The 21,106-nt window shown below is 37.1% G+C and overlaps 5 protein-coding genes across 5 annotated transcripts; 2 read left to right on the top strand and 3 right to left on the bottom strand.

Moving 5' to 3' along the window:
* Positions 1–220: 220 nt before the first annotated feature.
* Positions 221–1,331, top strand: INS49_011149 (uncharacterized protein; the record flags this gene model as incomplete). The annotated part of the gene is made up of 5 exons (XM_043171868.1): positions 221–264; positions 326–345; positions 427–477; positions 538–1,152; positions 1,213–1,331. 5 exons carry the CDS (start codon positions 221–223, stop codon positions 1,329–1,331), a joined length of 849 nt encoding a protein of 282 aa, XP_043023613.1.
* A 171-nt stretch (positions 1,332–1,502) lies between these two features.
* Positions 1,503–2,516, bottom strand: INS49_011150 (uncharacterized protein; the record flags this gene model as incomplete). The annotated part of the gene is made up of 4 exons (XM_043171869.1): positions 1,503–1,507; positions 1,578–2,064; positions 2,126–2,241; positions 2,363–2,516. 4 exons carry the CDS (start codon positions 2,514–2,516, stop codon positions 1,503–1,505), a joined length of 762 nt encoding a protein of 253 aa, XP_043023614.1.
* An 877-nt stretch (positions 2,517–3,393) lies between these two features.
* On the top strand, positions 3,394–8,309 carry INS49_011151 (uncharacterized protein; the record flags this gene model as incomplete). Its single annotated transcript, XM_043171870.1, has 6 exons — positions 3,394–3,641; positions 4,167–5,706; positions 5,977–6,586; positions 6,749–6,754; positions 6,924–6,970; positions 7,590–8,309. The coding sequence occupies 6 exons, from the start codon at positions 3,394–3,396 to the stop codon at positions 8,307–8,309; spliced, it is 3,171 nt and encodes a 1,056-aa protein (XP_043023615.1).
* A 705-nt stretch (positions 8,310–9,014) lies between these two features.
* Positions 9,015–10,171, bottom strand: INS49_011152 (uncharacterized protein; the record flags this gene model as incomplete). Its single annotated transcript, XM_043171871.1, has 5 exons — positions 9,015–9,146; positions 9,199–9,323; positions 9,380–9,489; positions 9,544–9,748; positions 9,799–10,171. 5 exons carry the CDS (start codon positions 10,169–10,171, stop codon positions 9,015–9,017), a joined length of 945 nt encoding a protein of 314 aa, XP_043023616.1.
* A 9,280-nt stretch (positions 10,172–19,451) lies between these two features.
* On the bottom strand, positions 19,452–20,635 carry INS49_011153 (uncharacterized protein; the record flags this gene model as incomplete). The annotated part of the gene is made up of 6 exons (XM_043171872.1): positions 19,452–19,462; positions 19,554–19,623; positions 19,671–19,792; positions 19,849–19,955; positions 20,006–20,207; positions 20,308–20,635. The coding sequence occupies 6 exons, from the start codon at positions 20,633–20,635 to the stop codon at positions 19,452–19,454; spliced, it is 840 nt and encodes a 279-aa protein (XP_043023617.1).
* Between the last annotated feature and the right edge of the window lie 471 nt (positions 20,636–21,106).

Genomic DNA, 21,106 nt, shown 5'->3' on the forward strand with positions numbered 1-21,106 from the left:
CCCGCGGCTCCAGGGCTGCGCTTGGGCCGGGGGAGCTCCCCCAGCAGGTTGCAGGTTGACGCGTGTGGACTCTGCCTAGATGGTTGCAGCTGCAAGTTCAACATCATCAAGCTTCAGCTGTGCAGCCGTCCATCTCTCTCCTCCACCCAAGAACCTCCCAAGGACCGCAGACCAGCCTGTCCACCCGTACCCGAGCCTCGTCAGTATCTAATTAGCAGTCATGGCTGATAGATACTCCTTCTCTCTTACCACCTTCTCGCCCAGGTAAGCTCAGTCGCATCCCCAGCCGCGGCTGCATATACGTTTGTACTGACCCAGAGGATAGTGGCAAGCTGGTGCAGATCGGTCAGTTATCGCCAACCGTCGAGCCATACTGGAATCGCATCTGGTGCCCAATGCAGCCCAATCACTGATACCCTCGAACAGAATATGCCTTGAACGCGGTCAACCAGGGCGTTACAGCGCTGGGCATCAAAGGTCAGTGCTCTCCCCTCCATCTACCCAAGCGGCAGCTTTGGGACTGACATGGCAGTGCAGCCACGAACGGTATCGTCCTCGCCACCGAGAAGAAGTCCTCCTCGCCCCTCGCCGACCCTTCCTCACTGTCCAAGATCAGCCTCGTCACCCCCAACATCGGCATGGTCTACTCGGGCATGGGTCCTGACTACAGAGTTCTTGTCGACAAGGCGCGGAAGGTCTCACACACCGACTACAAGCGCATCTACAACGAGTACCCTCCCACGAGGATATTGGTGCAGGATGTCGCGCGGGTCATGCAGGAGGCCACCCAATCAGGAGGTGTGCGGCCGTACGGTGTGTCCCTGCTGATCGCGGGATGGGACGAGGGCGTCCTGCCCGAGGAGGAGGTGGAGAAGGCGGCCAAGTCGATCGAGGGCGAGGGCGGAGAGAAGAAGATCTCTGGCAAGACTGGAGGTATCCTCAAGGGAGGCCCAATGCTGTACCAGGTCGATCCATCAGGCAGTTACTTCCCCTGGAAGGCGACAGCCATCGGCAAGAGTGCGACCTCAGCGAAGACGTTCCTCGAGAAGCGGTACACGGAGGGCTTGGAGTTGGAGGATGCAGTGCACATTGCGCTGCTGACGCTCAAGGAGACGATCGAGGGTGAGATGAACGGAGATACAATCGAGATTGGTAAGTCACACCATCCAGGGTACTGGTCATTCCGGATTATGAGCTAACATTTCCGCGCAGGAATCGTTGGGCCACCAGCAGACCATCTTCTTGGAGTGGAGGGTGTTGAGGGCGCAAAGGGCCCTCGTTTCCGAAAACTGAGTCCTCAGGAGATTGAGGACTACCTTACGAACCTATGATTTGATACCGCCTGATGCCACGCGGACGTTACGACTGTACCATAGAACAGATGCATAGAGGGCAAATGGAACGGAAAATGATGCATGACCTGGGCTATGCTGATCCCTTGTGAACCAAGAGGAAGGAGTTTCTTGCCCCAGCTTGCACGCCGACGACTCTTCGCCCGTCCTTTAAACTAAGCGAAACTCGGGTCCATGATTCTTCTGATTTGCTAGGTAGACCTAGCTGCCCATTCCCATTTTCACCGATGACGAGCACGTCACCGTTGGTCGTCAAGACAATGATATGTGTCTCGCCGACAGCAACGTCTGCAATGTCGTTTCCTTCGATGTCGACTGGCGTTGGTTCGTCGGTGGTATCTGATGGAACGGTCTTCCTGCCGGGGTGGCCGCCCCAAATATAGAGATCGTTTCCTGTAGTCAGCGCTGCAAGCATGTATCCGCCGGCAGCTATCTTGGAGATGGCTCCCGTGGGCAAGTCCTGGAGAGCAATGACAAGGCCGGGCTCGTCCGCCGGGCTAGCTGGCGATACTTCACGGCCGAGACACGCGGAGTATCGTTCATCGCCCAGGGTGTAGACTTCACCTGTGCGCATAAGAGCCGCGAACCCGGCTTCGTAGGCCACGAGCTGCTGACACGGCGGAAGCTGTGGGAAGTTCTGGCACTGGTCTTTGTTCAAGAATCCGTGGAGCGACTTGTGCCAGCGGACCGAGCCAGTAGGATCAAGAACTGCCTGTTTGTTGATGTGAGCTTCGACGGCCCAGCTAAGATTATATGTACAGTGCTCTACGTACGACTGATCCATTTGATGCCTCGGCGAGCGTACGGTTGGATAGAAATTCCTCGTCCCATAGCTGTCTGTGAGCCGTGGGTAGATATCCTGCAGTTCTCACTTTGCCATTGACGACCACTGGACACGTCTGAGTAAGCAATCATTGCACAACACCGCCCTCGGGTTGACTTTTTGCCAAATTTGCTCAGCGCAACCTGGTTGGAAGAGAAGTAGTCGTTCTGAAGGACCAGCAGCCTACCTGTGGTGTATGACAACGATGGTCGAGGGCGGTCTATGGCATCGCCCGTTAGCACGCAGGTGAATTCGTGTAAGTCGTCTGGCTCAGCATGGCTCTCGGCGTCTTGGAATTGGAGTTGGCCCCAGGCGTTGAAACCCGATGCGTACAATTCCATTAGCCAACTTGGAGTCTGAGTCTACGCGGTGAATACGGGTGCTGTGGTTTGTACGGAGGAGTTGCGTAGCTGTTGATGAAGCTTACTTTGAGAACCGATTAGCAAATGAAACGTCCTAGATTTGGCGTGCTTTCTTCATGATCCAATTGCAAATCAAATTGCTGAATTGTTGACCAGGAACGACCCGACTCCGAACCAGCGGAAGAGCAGACCAGACCAGCTTGAGTTGAGCCTTCCCCTGGGATAGCCTGCCTCCCTTTTATAACCAACTTCCATCAGCTGCCCTCGCGGGTCAATAACCCCGTTTGAATGAAAGTGTAGAGTTCTTTGGGTCAATTCAATGATATCTTCTGCCAACCTCGCACCCGGCGTTTCGGGCGTTTGCCGTGCTCGCTTTGCAGTCCAGTGCCTGCACTGCTCCAGACCCCCTGCGTACGGTGGTATTCCGTCCAAACCTTGACCGCAATACGCGGTTTCTGCCGCCTCTCTGAGTCCTTTCACTGCGATGTATTTCCACAAACCAAGAAAACGGGTTCTTGACGTGTCTGAGCCGGCCAGTCCTTCCTGTGCTGTCAAGCGGCTGAGTGCAGCGGCCGCTACGGGGGGCCTCACGCATCTCAGAACCCACCACAGTAGGCCTCGGGTGCGCGTCCAATATTTCAACCACCTTGCCGTCCCCAACGCTGGGCGCCAGCTTGACTCCCTTCACTCTTTCTGCTCTGCTTGTGGTTTTCCCCCGTGGAACGCTGACAGTTTCTGCCGCCTCAACATAATCGGTGCTACCCTGTAGCCGAGCGAGGGTTTTAAACGCCAGCCTCGCTATTGAGCTTCACGTCCTGCCGCACCGCCTCCCAAACAGAGCCGTCCAGTGACAGTCATGGCGCACTACAGCGATTCCTCCGGGTCATCTGAAGATCTCAGTGATGCTATCAACGAAACCTTGGCGGCAGAGGATCCGTTGCCCTCATCATGGAGTGTGGAATCCGAGCCAGACGAAACTCCCGCAGGACAGCTCAAGGACCCGTCCAGTATTACTGCAAGGGCCTACCAGGTGGAGATGCTTGAAGCCTCCCTCAAAGAGAATGTCATTGTCGCCATGGATACTGGTAGTGGAAAGACACAAGTGTAAGCTTCCCCATATCGAAAGGTTTCCTAATCCTCAGACTAATCTATCGTCGGGCCAGCGCTGTTTTGAGGATCAGAGCAGAGCTCGAGAGGATGCCCTCTGATAAGGTATCACCGCCAGTGACTTTTACCCTACACTACCGCCTGGGGCCTTGCTAACTCATATGCCGGACTAGATGATTTGGTTTCTAGCGCCGACTGTGTCCCTATGTGATCAACAATTTGGGGTGATCAAGACCCAAATACCGTCGGTGCTGCCGAAAATTGTCACTGGATCTGACAACCTGAACAGCTGGTCAAAGTCCACCTGGGACAGTGTCCTGGTTAACGTCAAATTGGTCGTGACAACCCACCAGGTCTTGTTGGATGCACTGCTACACGGATTTGTGCAGATATCGTCTCTGGCACTAATAATCTTTGATGAGGGTAACATAGTCTTCATATCCTGCAGATTCTTTTCTCTTCTTTTCTATTACTAACGATTTATTTAGCTCACAACTGTGCCAGATTGCATCCTGGCAGTAGAATTATGAGAGAGTTCTACCGGAATTCAAAGGACAAGGGCAACCCAGTTCCTCATGTCCTCGGCTTGACCGCGAGCCCTGTGGTCAGGGCGGACATCTCAAGCCTTGAGGAGCTGGAAAATACACTCGACGCAACGTGCCGGAGCCCCACAAGGCACAGACAGGAGCTGTTGGCACATACACGGCGTCCGTCTGTGTTCAACATTCAGTACAGGTCCAAGTTGAAGGTACCCCGGAACGAATACACGCAGTCCATGTCCAAAATTCACGAAGCTTATGCAGGGCTGGACATCAAGGAGGATCCGTACGTTCGCTTGCTCTGCGCGCAGAATACGGACGATTCCAAGAGAAAGCTTTCCGATGCCTTCATGAAAAAAGCCACCTACACCCAAGGGGCAATGAAGAAATTCTGCAGGAGGAGCGTGGAAATCTGTCGGGACATGGGGAGCTGGGCAGCGGACTGGTACATCTTCGAAACCATACAACGTTTCTTGGATGGCGTTCGCAGACAAGATGTCATCATCCAGAGCTTTAAATCCGCCGAGGTGGTCTATCTGGCTCGAATCTTCCAGAATGCCAACATCAAACCCCCTTTGGAAGCCTACGATGAGTCGACCCTCTCAGAAAAGGTGAGGCAGCTGATCGATGTGCTCATCAAATACGAAGGTGACGCTAGGGGAATCGTCTTCGTGAAGGAGCGAGCGACCACGGTGATTCTCACACAAGTGCTGAAGAGCCACCCGGAGATCAGCAGACGATATCGGATCGGCAAGATGGTCGGGACTTCCTTCGTGCCAAGCGTCAAGCAAGACTTCCTTGATTTGCCTGAAAAAGGCAACAACCTCTCACTGGAATCATTTCGTGACGGCCGCCTGAACCTTCTCGTCGCAACCAGCGTGCTCGAGGAGGGCATCGATGTGCCAGCCTGCAACCTGGTGATTTGTGTAGACAAGCCAGCCAACCTCAAGTCCTTTATCCAGAGACGCGGGCGTGCCCGGATGGGAGAGTCACACCTCTACCTTTTCGAGGAAACAACAGACATCGGCTCGAAGAAAGAGTGGGAACTTCTTGAAGCCAAGATGAAACAGTGGTACGAAGACGACCTGCGAGAGCTGCAGATCTTGAGAGAACCCGAGGATTCCGAAGGTCCAGACTATCCCGAACTTCGGGTCGAAAGCACCGGGGCCCGTCTCACCATCCACGACGCCAAATCTCACCTTGATCACTTCTGCGCGACCTTGTCTTCCAGGAGGTTTGTCGACTCCAGCCCCGACTATCTCATTGAGAAATTTGTGGACGAGCATGGCCGGGCAGGCACGCCGAACTTAATCAAGGCTACCGTGCTCCTCCCGGTGTCCCTCCCCCCGGAAGTACGCCAGGCTACAAGCAGCAAGGCATGGTTTTCCGAAAGCAATGCCTGTAAAGATGCCGCCTTTCAGGCTTATCGGGCTCTTTATGAAGTGAAATTGATCGATGAGCATCTCTTGCCGCTCCAGGAGGAAGGCTTTGGCATTGAGATAGAGGGTAGGCCGGGAATGATTGTAAGTAATACCCCAGAATGGTTCTGTTTATTTACTGAGTCGGAATCGTCCCGACCATGGTATTACGGATTTTGATTTTACGCTTAGTACGAACTCTATGCTGAAGCTCTTTTTCTGGACTTGCAATTTCCCTGGCACAAGACACTGACTTATATCAAACAGGAAGCCAGAGCCCAATTTGTTCCTTGGCTACAAGTGGCTCGGGCCTGGAAAGACAACACTGGTGTCCGACGGAATCTGAGACTACTCGACCAGGACCATTGTGTCAAGTGCGAACTCGAACTTGTTCTTCCGGTCCCCCTTCCTGCGATGCCGCCAGTCACTGTGTACCTTGACTACCGTTACCATCTTGTCCTGGACATAGGCAAAGATGTGCCTATGGAAAACGTTGACGATTCAGCCTACGTTACGTCGACTCTGCTCTCAGCCGCATACGCTCATCGCCGCTTAGACATCAGACAAGGAGACTTCGTCGTACAACTAGCCTCACCCAAAGGTACATTGCCATCAGAGTGCTCAAGGGCCCTCTTTGACGCGAACTCTGTGACATGCCATGGCCTCATCCGCGACGCCTACGGCAATCCTTACCTGTTTGAATCTGTGCTGCCATCGAAACCCCCAGTTGAGTTTGTGCAGAGAGTCTACAAGGGTTTTGAAGAAGACCCTGAAGATATCCAATACGTGTCGGTTAGCAAATTTCCCAGAGGACCGGGTCTGTTCCAACAGCCACTGCCTCCGCAGCAGCCACCAAGCACGAGGCCTTACTCTCAGGTGCTCCCCATGAGTACTCTTACGATCGATGATGTCTCTACGGAGTACACAGAGCTCGGTCTTCTGATACCGTCTCTAATACACTATATCGAGATCTACTTGATAGCAAGTGAGCTCTCAAGGACACTCCTTGCGCCACTTAATCTTGGAGATATTTCGATGGTCGTGACTGCAATCTGTACGTCAAGTGCTCGAACGCCAACTAACTACGAGGAGATTGAATTTTTGGGTGACAATGTCCTCAAGCTTTTGACAACTCTGAATGTTGCAGCAACTAGTAAGTCCCACAGTCGGTTATGCCACAGTCGACTATCCAACAGTCGATTGCCTATTCCCATCCTCTTCACTTGAGTTGGGCTTCAATAGATGTCACCGTCATAATCCCAGCACATTACTTGGCTCGGAAGATAGGCCTATTTCATGCAATATGCTAACCCACTTGTCAGATCTCCGAATGCCTGAGGGATTACTGTCACGTCTCAAAGACAGGATTGTAAGCAACGGAAGGTTGTGCAGAGCAGCCCGCGAATCGGGATTGGATCAATTCATCATTTCGAAACAACTTGCGCTCAAGGGCAGTGGTGAGCGATGGCGGCCTCCATATATCTCAGACCTGCTTGAGGCCCCTGATCAGGGAGTACAAAAGCGGGTGATGTCGTCCAAAACTCTTGCCGATGTGGTAGAGTCTATCATTGGCGTCTCATACATCGATGGAGGTCTGGAGAAAGCTCGACACTGTATGTCCTTGTTCCTTGGGGAAGGCCAGTTCCAGAACTGCCAAACCACCAGAGATGTGCTATTTGGAGCAGTGGAGCCTAAGAACATGGTTCTTCCTGCAATATATGAGCCATTAGAAGAGTCGATAGGTTATTTCTTTCGCGAGAAGGCGCTTCTCGTGGAGGCAATGACCCACCCAAGTTATGTCTCTGCGTTGTACACATACGATCGCCTCGAATTTATAGGGGACGCTTTACTTGATCATATTGTGGTTCAGGGTACGTATGAGTTTGTCTCCTTCTATTATCAGTTATCCCATTCACATGAAATCGTCCATAAACCGCACTTTAGTCAATGAGATTAACAGCTAAATTGCGAAAGAACTCTTCATCAAGGAACCTGAAGCACTGGAAAACTGGAAAATGCACCTCCTCCGGACCGCGCTTGTCAACGGGGACATACTCGGCTTTCTGATCATGGAATGGGGTCCAAAGCTGTCAACTAACAATGTCGTCCTCGATGATGAGAGCGGAAGCGGGAGTGAGGATGACAACTGGAGCAGGAAGCGCAGCCCAGGTCTCGAGAACGTCGAGATCACCACCCCGCTGTGGTCCTACATGCGCTACCAGTCGATCGAGCTGACCGGTGAGCGGGAGGCCACCCGCGGGCGCCACGCCGAGCGCGAGTCCATCCTCGACGCCATACATTCCGGCACACACTACCCGTGGGCGCTCCTAGCTCGGCTCCATGCGCCCAAGTTCTTCTCGGATCTGTACGAGGCACTGGTGGGCGCCATCTGGGTGGACTCCGGCAGCTTTGACGCCTGCAAGGCCTTCGTCGAGAGGTCGGGGCTGTTGTCGTATCTGAAGAGGCTTCGGGGGAGCCCTCCTGTGCATGTTCTGCATCCGAAAGAAGAGCTGGGCCGGCTGGCCCTCTCGGAGACGGTGAGCTATGTGGTCAGGGAGGCCGAAGTAGAGGACACAGGAAGCGGGCGCTTTGGATGCAAGGTGCTTCTGGGCCAGAGGGAGGTTGCGGACGTGGAAGGTGCCCTCTTTAAAGAAGAAGCTAGAGTCAGAGCCGCTATGGAGGCTGTAGCGAGATTGTCGACGGCATAGTCGAAGATAGAGGCATTGAATGGCGCTCCTATGGGTATACTATTTTGTTCTAACTAATGATCATATGCAGCACTCCAGTTTCGTCTCCCTTGTCAAAAAGTTGTCCTTGGAGGCTCGTTCCTGTCAGGTTATATGTCACAGAATATCCCCACATTATCATGCCCTTGGATGGGCTATGCGTAGCTACTCATAGTCTCAACAAGATGACATGCTTCGGCTGAGAGGATTAGGCTTAATTCTTATCATGGTCATGGTGATCGCAAACCTGGGGACAGTGATTCGGAACAGTGACAGGAGGTTCTGAGACGACTTTCCATTTTCGGAATCACGCACGTCTCCATGAGATATCGTAACTTAGAAAACTTGACCAAGATTTTTAAGAATTTGTATTGTTATGTGCTATGACTCTTGAGAGGCTTCTGCCCAAGAACCGACAAATCCCAAACGCTCACACCAAGAACTGCTTCACGGCAGAACATCTGCAGGTATCAATATCACGCTCCCCAGCCCGGGAAAGTTAAGAAGTTGCTACCTTACATTGGACCCAAAAAAGGGCTCTATGCGGTATGCAGTCCTAGCTCGTGCAACGTGCACATGCCTGTTGTCCAGATACGTGGACTGCCATGGTTCATTACGGTCCATTCATTCCAAGAAGAAGAACAGCAAGCAACCGAGCTCTGTGAATCTAACAAAGTCGACTTGGATTCAATCGCCATCGGTGAGATCAACTGCTTCCCTGCCATCACTCGTCTTCACAAACTTTCTCGGTCGCTGAGACATCTGATCTTCGCCAGGCTCTCGCTTGACGGCTACTTCCGAGGAAGCATTCCCTCCTCCCTGTGAAATTTCAGCAGGTTTATGAGAATATTGAAAACAATCGGAGTCTAACATTGCTTCCCAGCGACCGTAACTGTGCCAGGCGGCTAACCTCTGAGACGGGCAGGGCATCAAGGTCGACTGGCTGCGGAGAGGGTTCTCGGGAGCGCGGGATGACCAGCTTTTCCTGAAGAGCAGCTGCTAGCAATCAGCTACCAGGGAATTTTTAGAGATAAAAATGTATAGTGCCGTACCTTTCGACCGGTATTCAAAGTAGAAGACGGCTAGCGGAACATCCAAAGGGTCAACAAAGGACCAGGTTGAAACCGTCAAATAAGGGTCAACGACTGCGGCGGCAGAGAGTCTGGCAAAGGTTAGCCGAGGGTGGAATTGACTTCGATGATCTAACAATACTTACGTAGCCCGATGAGAAAGTGCTTTGCCCTTCACGGCGTTTTCAGCTAATTCCTTCCCCATCTCATCAAACTTGGTAGTCTGACGTAGATTCTCCGGTACGCATGTGTCGATGATTCTGGTCCGCCAGACGCGGACCCGAATGAGTCCAAGAAGTCTTGCGGCTTCTTTGTCCTTGCTAACCCGTTCTCTGTCATTCTCATTGACTTCTGAATAGTTAGCATCTCTCTATCAAACGCAAGAGCTCCGGGATGTGTACCCGTGGATATGGTGGTGAATCGGAACCTGCGCGATATATAGGTTTGACCATTCCACTCGTCTTTGCCGTCGAGCAAGACTGGTGTACGCGCAAAGTTCATCAGGCGGGCTTCGAGCTCTTCTTGGCCATCTAAGTCAAGGCAAAATCGAAGCCGTTTCTTTTTGTTGCCGTCGAGATACTTGTTGTTCGATGTGACATGAAGTTGTACACCAAAATCGGTATCGCCGTCCACCTCCACATAGCGTCGACATTTGCGGGTTTCGTCGCCGAAGCCATCATCTGAGAGATCCGCTCCCTTATCTTCGTACTCTTTCAAGGGTGAGCCGTTGACGATGATGTTGACCTCTAGACCGACATCTTCTAGGATGGCCATATTGCAGTCTGTGATGAGTCAATGGGAGAGTCAACTGTTGGTCTTGTGGATTTGGCACGGTCAGCAAAGGAATTTGAAAAGAGCGGTTCACAATACGTCTGCTGCAGTCAGGGAGCCTTGATTGAAGCGGGACCACTCATCGAAAGAACTCAGACGGGTCGAACAAGCGCTTGTTGATGAAGTGTTCTGATGGGTGCCTTGTGCCCTAAAACACGGGCAGTCTTTAGATAAAGATATGCTCGAGGAAGGTGCTAAACAGGGCGGAGGGATATCCGAAACGGAAAGAGAAGAACTTGAGTTAGTGTCTATGTTGACTCTTAGGGGTAGAATGCAAGCAAAGCACCACCAAAGAAGTTGCAACCTTTGCCACTGGGAAAGAAGCTGTCTCCCATTTGGTCACTGCCATCTTATCAATCGTGCAAAATGGTGCAGTAGCATAGATGATAGCTGCCTAATCTAACGGTCTCAGGGCCATCTTTCAGTCTCCCCTCAAACCGGAAAAATCATGGTGTAAATGCGCAAGGCGCAAGGAGTCAAGAGACAAGGGGTATCGATGAAGCAGATACTCGGCCACCACGGGGCTGCACCTCGGCAGACAAACAAACGCAAGCTACCCTCAACCATCTTCGGTCAAATCGATGGCCTTCTTGCCTCCCTCGGTCTTCACATACTTGAATGGCCTGTCTGTTGGCAAGTACGACCCTCGCACTTGGAAGGCTACTTTAGTTATCCCCTCCGGGGCACGTAGCCTCTTAGAACTTAGATAAAACAATACTAATATATAATTACTTCCTATATAATTATTATACATATAAGAAACTTATTAATATTAATTAGTAATTATAGGCACTATAAATTAATAAGGTAAAAGAAGCAATCTTATAAGGATTTCCCTAACTTAAAAATTATATCCTCCTTATTAATAAGCACTATATAATAATAATTACTTCTTTAAGCCTCCTTATATTATTAAATATCCTAAGTAAATATTATAAAGATTAAATAAATTAAGTAGCATTTCTTATAATATTTATATATATATTTATTGCTATTTAAGAAATATATATTTATTATATATAAGACTTTATTAAAAATAAATTTATTTTTAAATTTTCTTTAAAACTTAATAAAATTTAATAAAGCTTTATTTTATTAATAAATAAAGCTTATAATTATTATAATTACTAAATAAATAAAGCTTATAATTATTATAATTATTAAAGTTAATATAATGTTATATTATAAGTAAGTGTAAGTTATGCATTATACTTTTAATTAATATAAAAGGATTTAATAATAAAAAAAAGCTTTAGCTTTTAAGGCTTAAAGGAATTAATAACTTTTTCTTCTTAATAATTATAATTTACTTATTATTAAATTATTATTATTAACTTGCTTTTAAATATTATTTATTTTATTAATGTTTTTTTATTTTATTAATTTTATTTTTTATAATATTTATTATAAAAACTTATAAGTATAGTTAATAATGCTAAAGAGTATATAGTTAATAAAATGCTTGCTTAAACTTTAATTAACTTAGCTTATTATAAATATATTAATTTAAAACTATAATTTATAGCCTTTACATAAAAAGCATTAATAAAATACCTAATTACTTACTTAATAAATACTTTAATAAGCTATATATAATAAAACCTTTATAATAATAATCTTTTTATTACTTATTATAAAAACTATATAGTATAAATATAAGTAATATTTAAAGTATTGCTAAATCCTTATTAATAATATTTAAACGTCTTCCTTTAAATGCAAGGTATTTATATAAAATATAATAATTAACTTATAATATTATAATTAATTATTATAATTTAAGCTAAGGAAAGATTAAAACAAATTAATAATAAGCTTTATAATGCCTTATTAGCCTTAAAATTAAATATAAATAAATATTATATATAACTTTAAAAATAGTAATTATAAGTATAATCCTTATAAGCATTATAAGCAAGCTTTAAATAATAATAATTACCAAAAGGATAATCCTTAAGATAACTTTTATTATCATCGCTAGCTTTAAATGCATAATTATAAAACTTAAACTTAATAATATAATTTATTAAAACTTAATATAGCTAATAAGGTTTATTATTATTAGCAAAGAAATAAAAATAAAGTTTATATTAAAGATATATATTATATTTAATATAATTTTAAGTTGCCTTAAAAATGCTTTTATTAAATAAAAAGTATAATTTATATAAAATTCTTTCTTTATAATATATTTTTAATAAGCGCTTAAATTTAATAAAGTTAATATAATTTATAAAAATCTTTAATAACTCTTATAAATATATTAAGAACTTATATAACTTATTAAATAATAAGATAAAGATGTTTTTTAATATTTATTATTATATTAAAATTTAGCTAAGTTAATTTTATATAGTTTTTTTTTTAAATATTTAAAGATTAAGCTAAGGCTTATTATCTTTATTTTATAAATTAAATTAATATATTTATAATAACATACCTTAAAATTAAGATATATTTTAATATAAACCTTAATTATTAATATTATTATATAAATTAAATAATAATAATATTTATAAAAATAAAAGTATAAAATTTAAATAAAGATTTATATAAGGTTTTATATTTAATGCTTAATAAATTATAACTTTATTAATAAGCATTAAGTTAAGATTATATTAAAAAAGATAACTTAAGAATAATAATAATTAAAGCTTATAAAGAAGTTTTTAAGTTAAAAATAGCTTTTTTTAAATTAGCTTAATTATATAAAGAATTATTTTTAAACTTAAAATTTATAATAAAAATATAATTTAGCTATGTAATTATAATTTATATTATAAATAAAGTTTTAAATTAATATTATATTAATTATAAATATAATAATTAAAAATTAAGAAAAGGATAATAATTATAATTTTAAATATTTTAAGGAAATTAAAGGTTTAATTAATTAAATTTAAGCTATTTAAGCTTTAAGCAATTAAAATCTTATGGCATTAACTATAAACCTTAAAATAATAATGCTTATAAAAAAGAAAGAAAATAACTTTAAAAGAAAAGATATTATATTTATAAAAAGAAAGGATGTTAATTAATTAAATATTTAGCTAATAAGTAATATTTAATAAAAAAAAGCTATTTAATATAATATAAATATAAAGGTTATAAGGATAACTTTAATATTTTTTTAAGTAAGTTTAAGGAATATAAAATAAATAATAAAGATAAATTTTATAAATATAAAGATAAATAAAATTAAGATAATAATTATAATAGTAATACTTATATTATAAAAATAGGATTTAATAAGAAAGTTTATTATATAAATATTAATTTCCTAGCTAATAAAGTATTTATATATTAAATTATGGAAAATAATATCTTTTAAATAAAGATAATTATTATAGCTAGCTAATTTATCTTAAAGAATAAATATAATTAAATTTATTTTTAAGAAATTTTATTAAATATTAAAGCATTATTAATATTTATAGCTAAATATAAGTTATTTCTTATATTATAATAAAAAAACTTAAAGTATTAAATTAATATAATTATTATAAGAAAAGCTAAAGTTAAATTTAATAATAAGATAATTATTAATTTGCTTAGCATAATAAAAATTTTTATCTTAATTAATTATATTAACTTTTATATTATTTAAATATAAACCTTATTCCTGCTTTGCTTAATAAATATAAATAAGCTTTAAGTATATTATAATAATATTATAAATAAAATGATTTCTTTTAATAATATAATTATTATATTAATACTTAAAAAATAAGGTTACTTATAATTTTTCTTAAATTAAATTATTAATATTATATATTTTTTTTTAAAAATAAAAATAAAAAGACTTTATTATTGCTTTAAATACTTATTAATAAATTAATTATACTAAATATTTAAAAAAGCTAATAATTTAAATATTAATAAATAAATAATAATAAAGATTAAAAAGATATATTATTATTATTAAATAAATAAATTTACGCTTAAGCATTTTAAGTTTATATTATATAATAATTATGAATTTAATTATAAAATCTTGGTTAACGTAATATATTTAAGTAAATATTTAATGTTTTATATTATAAACTAAGCCATGGCTTTTTAAGGAGCGAAATTCTTAAAATTTATATTTATAAAAATTGCATAATAAATACTATAAATGCTTTAAATTAATATATATTAAAAATTATTAAATATTATTAAATATAATATAAGAATAAACTTTGCATCTTTAAAATTTTATTTAAAAACATAGATAATGGGAATTAAATATAAATAGATTTTTATAAAGGCATATTAATTTATTAAGAAAGTTAAGAAATATTATTAAGCCCTTAAATAAGTATATAAAATTTTATATATTAAATTATATAATAATATAAATAATGATATTATCTTATAAATAGCTATAAAAGCTATTAATAATACTGCTAAATTAAATAAATTAATTTTTATGCTTTTAATTTTTAGCGCTTACCTATAAGTATTATATAAGTTATTATTATTATTATTAATATAAAAGCAAACAAAAGCTATTTTAAAGGCTATAAAAATGCTATAAAAAACCATGGCTAAATAATAAATATAAAATGCATTAAATATTAAGGTTAAATTTATTTTTAATATAAAATATTTATTATAATATAAAGTTTGCATATAAAGAAAGAGAAAAAGGTAAAAGGGTTTATATAAAGTTATTATTATAAATAGCTATAATATAATCTTAAATATATTAAATAAAGCTATAATGTTTAAATTAATAATTATTTAATTATATTATTAAAATAATAATAAGGAAATGAAATCCTTATAAGCAAAAAACTTAGCTATAAAACCTTAAATGCAACTTATTATATAATTATTATTATTAAAGATAAAAAAATGCATTATTATATTATATATTTTAAAAAAAGAAAATGAAAATTATAATTTAATAATTAAATTAAGATAAAATAAAGTTATTATAATATTAAACTTATTATTTAAAGAGTTTAATAAAATAAAAAGTAATAACTTTATTATTAAAGGTATTTTTTAAATTAAGAAATAATTAATAAAGCAATATAGTAAATATTATTTCTTTAAGTCTTATATAATATAAAAGGTAAAAGGTAAAACTATAAAACCCTATAAGAAATCCTAATTTATTATTTAAAGTTATAATAATAATAAAAAGAAATTAATTTTAATGCAAAGCTTAATTATTTAAAGAATAAGCTAATAAATAATCTTTACATTTACCTCTTTATTAATTTAAGAAAAAGGCATAATTTTTATACTTTAAGATATTACTTAAGCTTACTTTTAAGCAAAGTTAAAATTATATAAAATAATCTTTATAAAGTTATTAAAGGAATTAAAGAATAAATACCTTTTAAGCATAATTATTTATATTATTTAACCTTTATATAATATAATAAAATTTAGCATTTATTAATTTAATATATATTAAAAATATTATTAATAAAAGCTTAAGATAAATTACTTTATATATAATTCTTACTTAATAATTATAAAGCTTATATAATTCTTTAAAATAATAGGCATATAAATAAATAATATATTAATTTTATTTATATTAAAATTTTAAGATAAGGAGGAAATTAAGATAAAAGCTATAAATTTATAAGGAAAATTAAAATAAAAGCTAATGCCTAAAAATTTAATAAATTATAACAAGGCTTACATAACCATAAATATTATTAGCTTAATTACTACTTAATAAAAGGAATAAGCTAATAAACTTACCTTTATTAATGCAATAATTAAAAACGCTTTTTAAAAATACCTTAAATAAAAAGCTTATAAAGCATATATAGCTTTAATTTACTAATTAAAAGCTTTATATAATCTTTTATTAACTATATAAGTATAAAACTTAAAGGTAGGAAATTATAAGAGCCTAAATATATAATTATTATAATAAATAAATAACGCTATATAAGGAATTAAATATATACCTTTTAATTTTAAAATAACGAAACTTTTTATATTTATAAATAAATTATTTATAAATAATTAAAATTTAATATTTTAACTTAAATATATTATTATTTTTATAAATAAGATTTATAAGGAAATTAAGGGATTTATAATAATAAATAATATTTTCTATTAATTATTAATAAAGTATAAATATATTCTTTAAAATATATTAATAAGTAAAATTTATAGCATAATAAATAAAGTAAATATTAAAATCTTTTTAACTATAATAATTAAGATAGCTATAAAATAATTTTTATTATTAAATATACCTTTAATTATTTATATAAATTTATATAATTTATATAAATACTTTATAAAGCTAAAAATAATAAAGAAAAAGCGCTTTATAATTAATATTATATTATTGCAAAAGTTATATAAGATAAGAAAAATTATTAAAGTAAAGTAAATAAATAGGAAAGATAACCTTATTAACGTAATAATAAAACTAATTTTAAATATTACATTATAAAAGCTTATTAATAATAATAAGCTTTATATATAAGTAAATAGGTTAATTAAGAAACCTAAAGTAGCTCTTTTTTATTAAGAAAAGAGCAACTTACCGCTAATACCTTTTCCTTTTAACCTTACTATTATTAGCTATAAAACTTTATACCTTTTAAACTTAAACCCTTAATATAAACTTTAATCTTTTATACTTTAATTAAAACCTTTTTAATACCTTATTATATATAAGGATAACCTTATAATTATTAATATTATTAATAATTATTATTTTAAAATTAACATTATTATTATTATTACCTTTTATTACTATTTATTAGCAATAACATTAAAATTAACTTTTATTAAATTTATTTATAATTTATTAACTTCTCTTATAATTAAAAAATAAATTAATAATTATTATATAATAATTATAAAGTTTTATATTATAAATATTTATTTTAATTATTAAATTTTTATAAAATCTTTTCCTTTTTATTATAATAAAGAATATTAATAATAACTTATAAGAATTATTTAATACTTTTATTAATATGCCTTATAAAAATAATAATAATAAGCAAAATTATTTAATAAATATTGCATTTACTTCTTGCATTAAAGATATACTTAATATAATTATTACCATAGCTATTATTAATATAATTAATATTAAAGGTAGCCTTATTGCAATCCTTAAATAAAATTAAGATTTCCTTATAAATATTATAATTATAATCTTAATTAATAAAATAAATATTATAATTATAACCTTAATTAATAAAATAAATATTATAATTATAACCTTAATTAATAAAATAAATATTGTAATTACATTCTTATTAAATAATAAGATAAAAATTAAAATTATTATTAAGGTTATAAAAAGGGTTAAAATTGCCTTAATTAATAAGGATAAAGATAAGCTTATTAGTTTTGCTAGTTCTTATGATAAGGTTATTATTAATAATGCTTATTTAATAGATATTAATAAAGATATTAATAATAATAACTTTTATTTATTTACTTATTTAATAAATATTAATAAGGATATTAATAATAATAACTTTTATTTACTTAATATTAATAGTAATTTAATTATTGCTAATAATGAAAATAATTAAAATTAAGTTAATAAAATCTTAATAAAGATTATAAAGATTACCTTTAACTTTATTTTTATGCTAAGCATTAAAAAGAATAAGCTGCTTATTAAGGTTAACTTCCATAGAATTATTAAAATTAATAAGCTAAAGGTTATAATTATAACTTAAGCTAAGATATTTTTCTTAAATAATGCTATTATAATAGTTATTATTTAAATTATTAATAACTTTTAATATTAAAATAAGTAAATATCTTTTAATAATATAGTTAAAAAGCTATATATTTATATTAAAAGCATTGGAATTCTTAATGCAAGATTGTATAATATTCTTAATAATAAGAATTATTAAGGTAATTATTATTTTAAATGCTAAATTATTATAATTTTTATAATAAATAACTTAATAAGAGTTTTAATCTTAAGTATCTTTTATATATATTAAATTAAAAAGATTTAATTATTAAAGAATTAAATTGCTATGCTAACTTAGCTTTAAAACTTTTTATATTAAATTATTAATAAGCATATATAAGGCTTATATATAAAGAAATTTATTAAAAAATATATATTATTATTTAAGCAACTTAAGCAAAAGATAATTATTAAAGAAATTAAAAAGAATAATAAAAAGTAAGAAAAGGAAATAATAAATAATTAAGCTATTTATAATACTTAGTTTTAAGAAAATAAAAAGTAGCTAAAAGAGATTAATTTAAAGTAATATTAAGTATATTTTAATAATAAAAGTAAGGATAAAAATAATAATGTTTATATTATAAAGGTGTTATGAGCTGGCCCCAAAGGGGCTGCAGGCTGGCTAGCGCCTTCTCCCATAAGCTGCAAAGCAGCAACCTTTTAACTAAGCCAAAAGGTACGTAATAATCCAAGCTCCCTTAAATTACCTAGCCAGCTACTATAAGGCTTGGGCTTCCAACCCAAGCCCATTACATAGCCCCCTTCCCCAACTATTAATAACGTACAATTACCCCTAAGGCTTACCCGCGATATTACCTTTTCAAGCCAAGGTTCTTCTTTATAAAAGGGGTGCCTATATATTGCGGCAAACATAACTTAAACCTTTAACCCTAAAGCTTGGATTATTTGTTATGGGCTGGCCCCAAAAGGGCTGCAGGCTGGCTAGCGCCTTCTCCCATAAGCTGCAAAGCAGCAACCTTTTAACTAAGCCAAAAGGTACGTAATAATCCAAGCTCCCTTAAATTACCTAGCCAGCCACTATAAGGCTTGGGCTTCCAGCCCAAGCCCATTACAAAAGGTATATAATAAAAATAAATATAAGTTAAAGGGTTTAATATTAGCTTTATAGGTATTAATTTTCCTTATAAAGAAAAGATTTAAAACTAAGGCTATTATATAAAAGTTAATAATTTTTATAAAAAAGCAACCTTAAAAGCTAAGTATTAAGAATAATAGGTATAATATTTAAAGAATGGTATAATAATAAAGGTTATAAGTTTAAAGGGTAATATAATAATAAAAGTTATTAAAACTTGCTTTAAAATTTATAAGTTATGATTTTAAGCCTTTTTAATAATGCTTTTTTATAATAAAGATTATATATATTTAATATATAATAAATTATAATTTTAAGGCTAATTATAATAAGGATTATTAATTATAATAAAGATTATATATATTTATTAAAAGAAGAGAAAAACTATAAGTATTAATAAATATAACTCTTGCACTTAAAAGGCTACTTTAGTTATCCCCTTTAGGGCACGTAGCCTTTCAGAACTTAGATAAAATAATACTAATATATAATTGCTTCCCATATGATTATCGTACGTACGAGAGACCTACCAACATTGTCGGAGTTGATGATCTTCGTGTCGTCCTCGTCCTTGACACATATAGCCCGCTTCTTGCCATCCTAGAGACCTGTAAGTCGTCGCCTTGACAACACGAGACAACACTCACCTTTATCTGCGACAATCTCTCGCGTGCCAGGCGGCGGATTTCATCAGGTGAAATGTTTTCCAGATCGGACTCCATGGAAAGACTTCTTGGTCGTGGGATGATAAGCTGCTGCTGGAGCGCCTCTGCGACATGTTAGCACTCAACCCAAGGAGAGACCTCTATGATGGATTCAATCTACCTTTCGAGCGATATTTGAAGTAGAAGACAGCGAGCGGAGAGGCGTACGTATCCACGCAGTCAAAGTGGTAGGTGTCCCAGTTGGTGGACTGAACCGGGGCAGACAGTCTAGACACTAGTCAGAGGAAAGAGCAGACCGTCTTTCTTTGATTCCTTACGCTGCTCCATGCGACACTGCTCGCCCCTTGAGAGCTTTCTCAGCAAGAGATATGCCTTGTGTTCCAAGTCTCAGATGGTGTGAAGAAGTATGACTCTGGTCTTTGTTTTTGAAAATGATGCGACGGACAGAGACCCGAATGAGTCCTAGATTCTGGGCGACCTTCAGATCCGAAGCCACACGTTTCTTGTTGGCATCCTCGACTAGAGGGGTTAGCCGCTTCCAAATCCTCGAATCGAGCTGGGGACTTGCCGGTAGTCACAGGGGTAAAAAGAAACTTGCGTAGGGTTTGGTTTCCCTGACCGTGAACGCCTTCCAAGAGCTCTGTGTTGCGGCGTTGGCGGATCACTACTGTCGCGACATTGTGGCCGCCATCGAACGCCACTGTGAATGACAGTCCGTGGTTTTGTGATCGACCAACCCACTCCTGCCCAGTGTTGGTCCCCGGGATAAGCCCGACATTGATGGCGAACCCGGCGTTGTCAACGGACTCCACATAGCGGTGACAAACGTTGGCGGTCTGCCTACGAGCGTTGTTGTTGACATCAGGTTCTTCGTCTGGGCACTCGGCGGCCGCTGAGCCATTGACGTTGACTTTGACCTCGAGGCCGAGCTCCTCGATAACGGCCATCTTGTTGGGTGCAGATGGCAAGGAAAACGACCTCGGGAGAGTTTACGGGCAAGCAAGTGGGTGTTGTCCGCAGAGGAGTCCCTGGTTTTCGGTGGGGGCTAATGTGTCAAGCAGACGCGGTCGCGTTGACCAAAAGTTCATGTGAGTTGCCTGCAATGTAATATCAAAAAGGCAACTCGCCGAGTTTGAGGAGGCGCAGAGGGCCCCTGTCTTATGTTTGCCTACTTGCCTCCGAAACGTCAACATTGTTGGATGATCCGGGGAAGGAGAAAGGTCTTATCGATATGTCGTACGACTTGACTGCAGTACATAGACTTGATTCGTATAACACGGCCTAGGACAACTTTGTCCGCGGGGTGATCAGCTATGGGATGACCTCTTGTTGTGGAAGGCTACAAGTGTTATGAGGGGTTTGAAAGCATGATTATAAAAGCGTCTATCTCCTAAGAGTAGTTTAAAAGGAGGAAACAA

Source organism: Diaporthe citri (assembly GCF_014595645.1).
Source record: "Diaporthe citri strain NFHF-8-4 chromosome Unknown scaffold_5, whole genome shotgun sequence".
Taxonomy (NCBI): domain Eukaryota; kingdom Fungi; phylum Ascomycota; class Sordariomycetes; order Diaporthales; family Diaporthaceae; genus Diaporthe; species Diaporthe citri.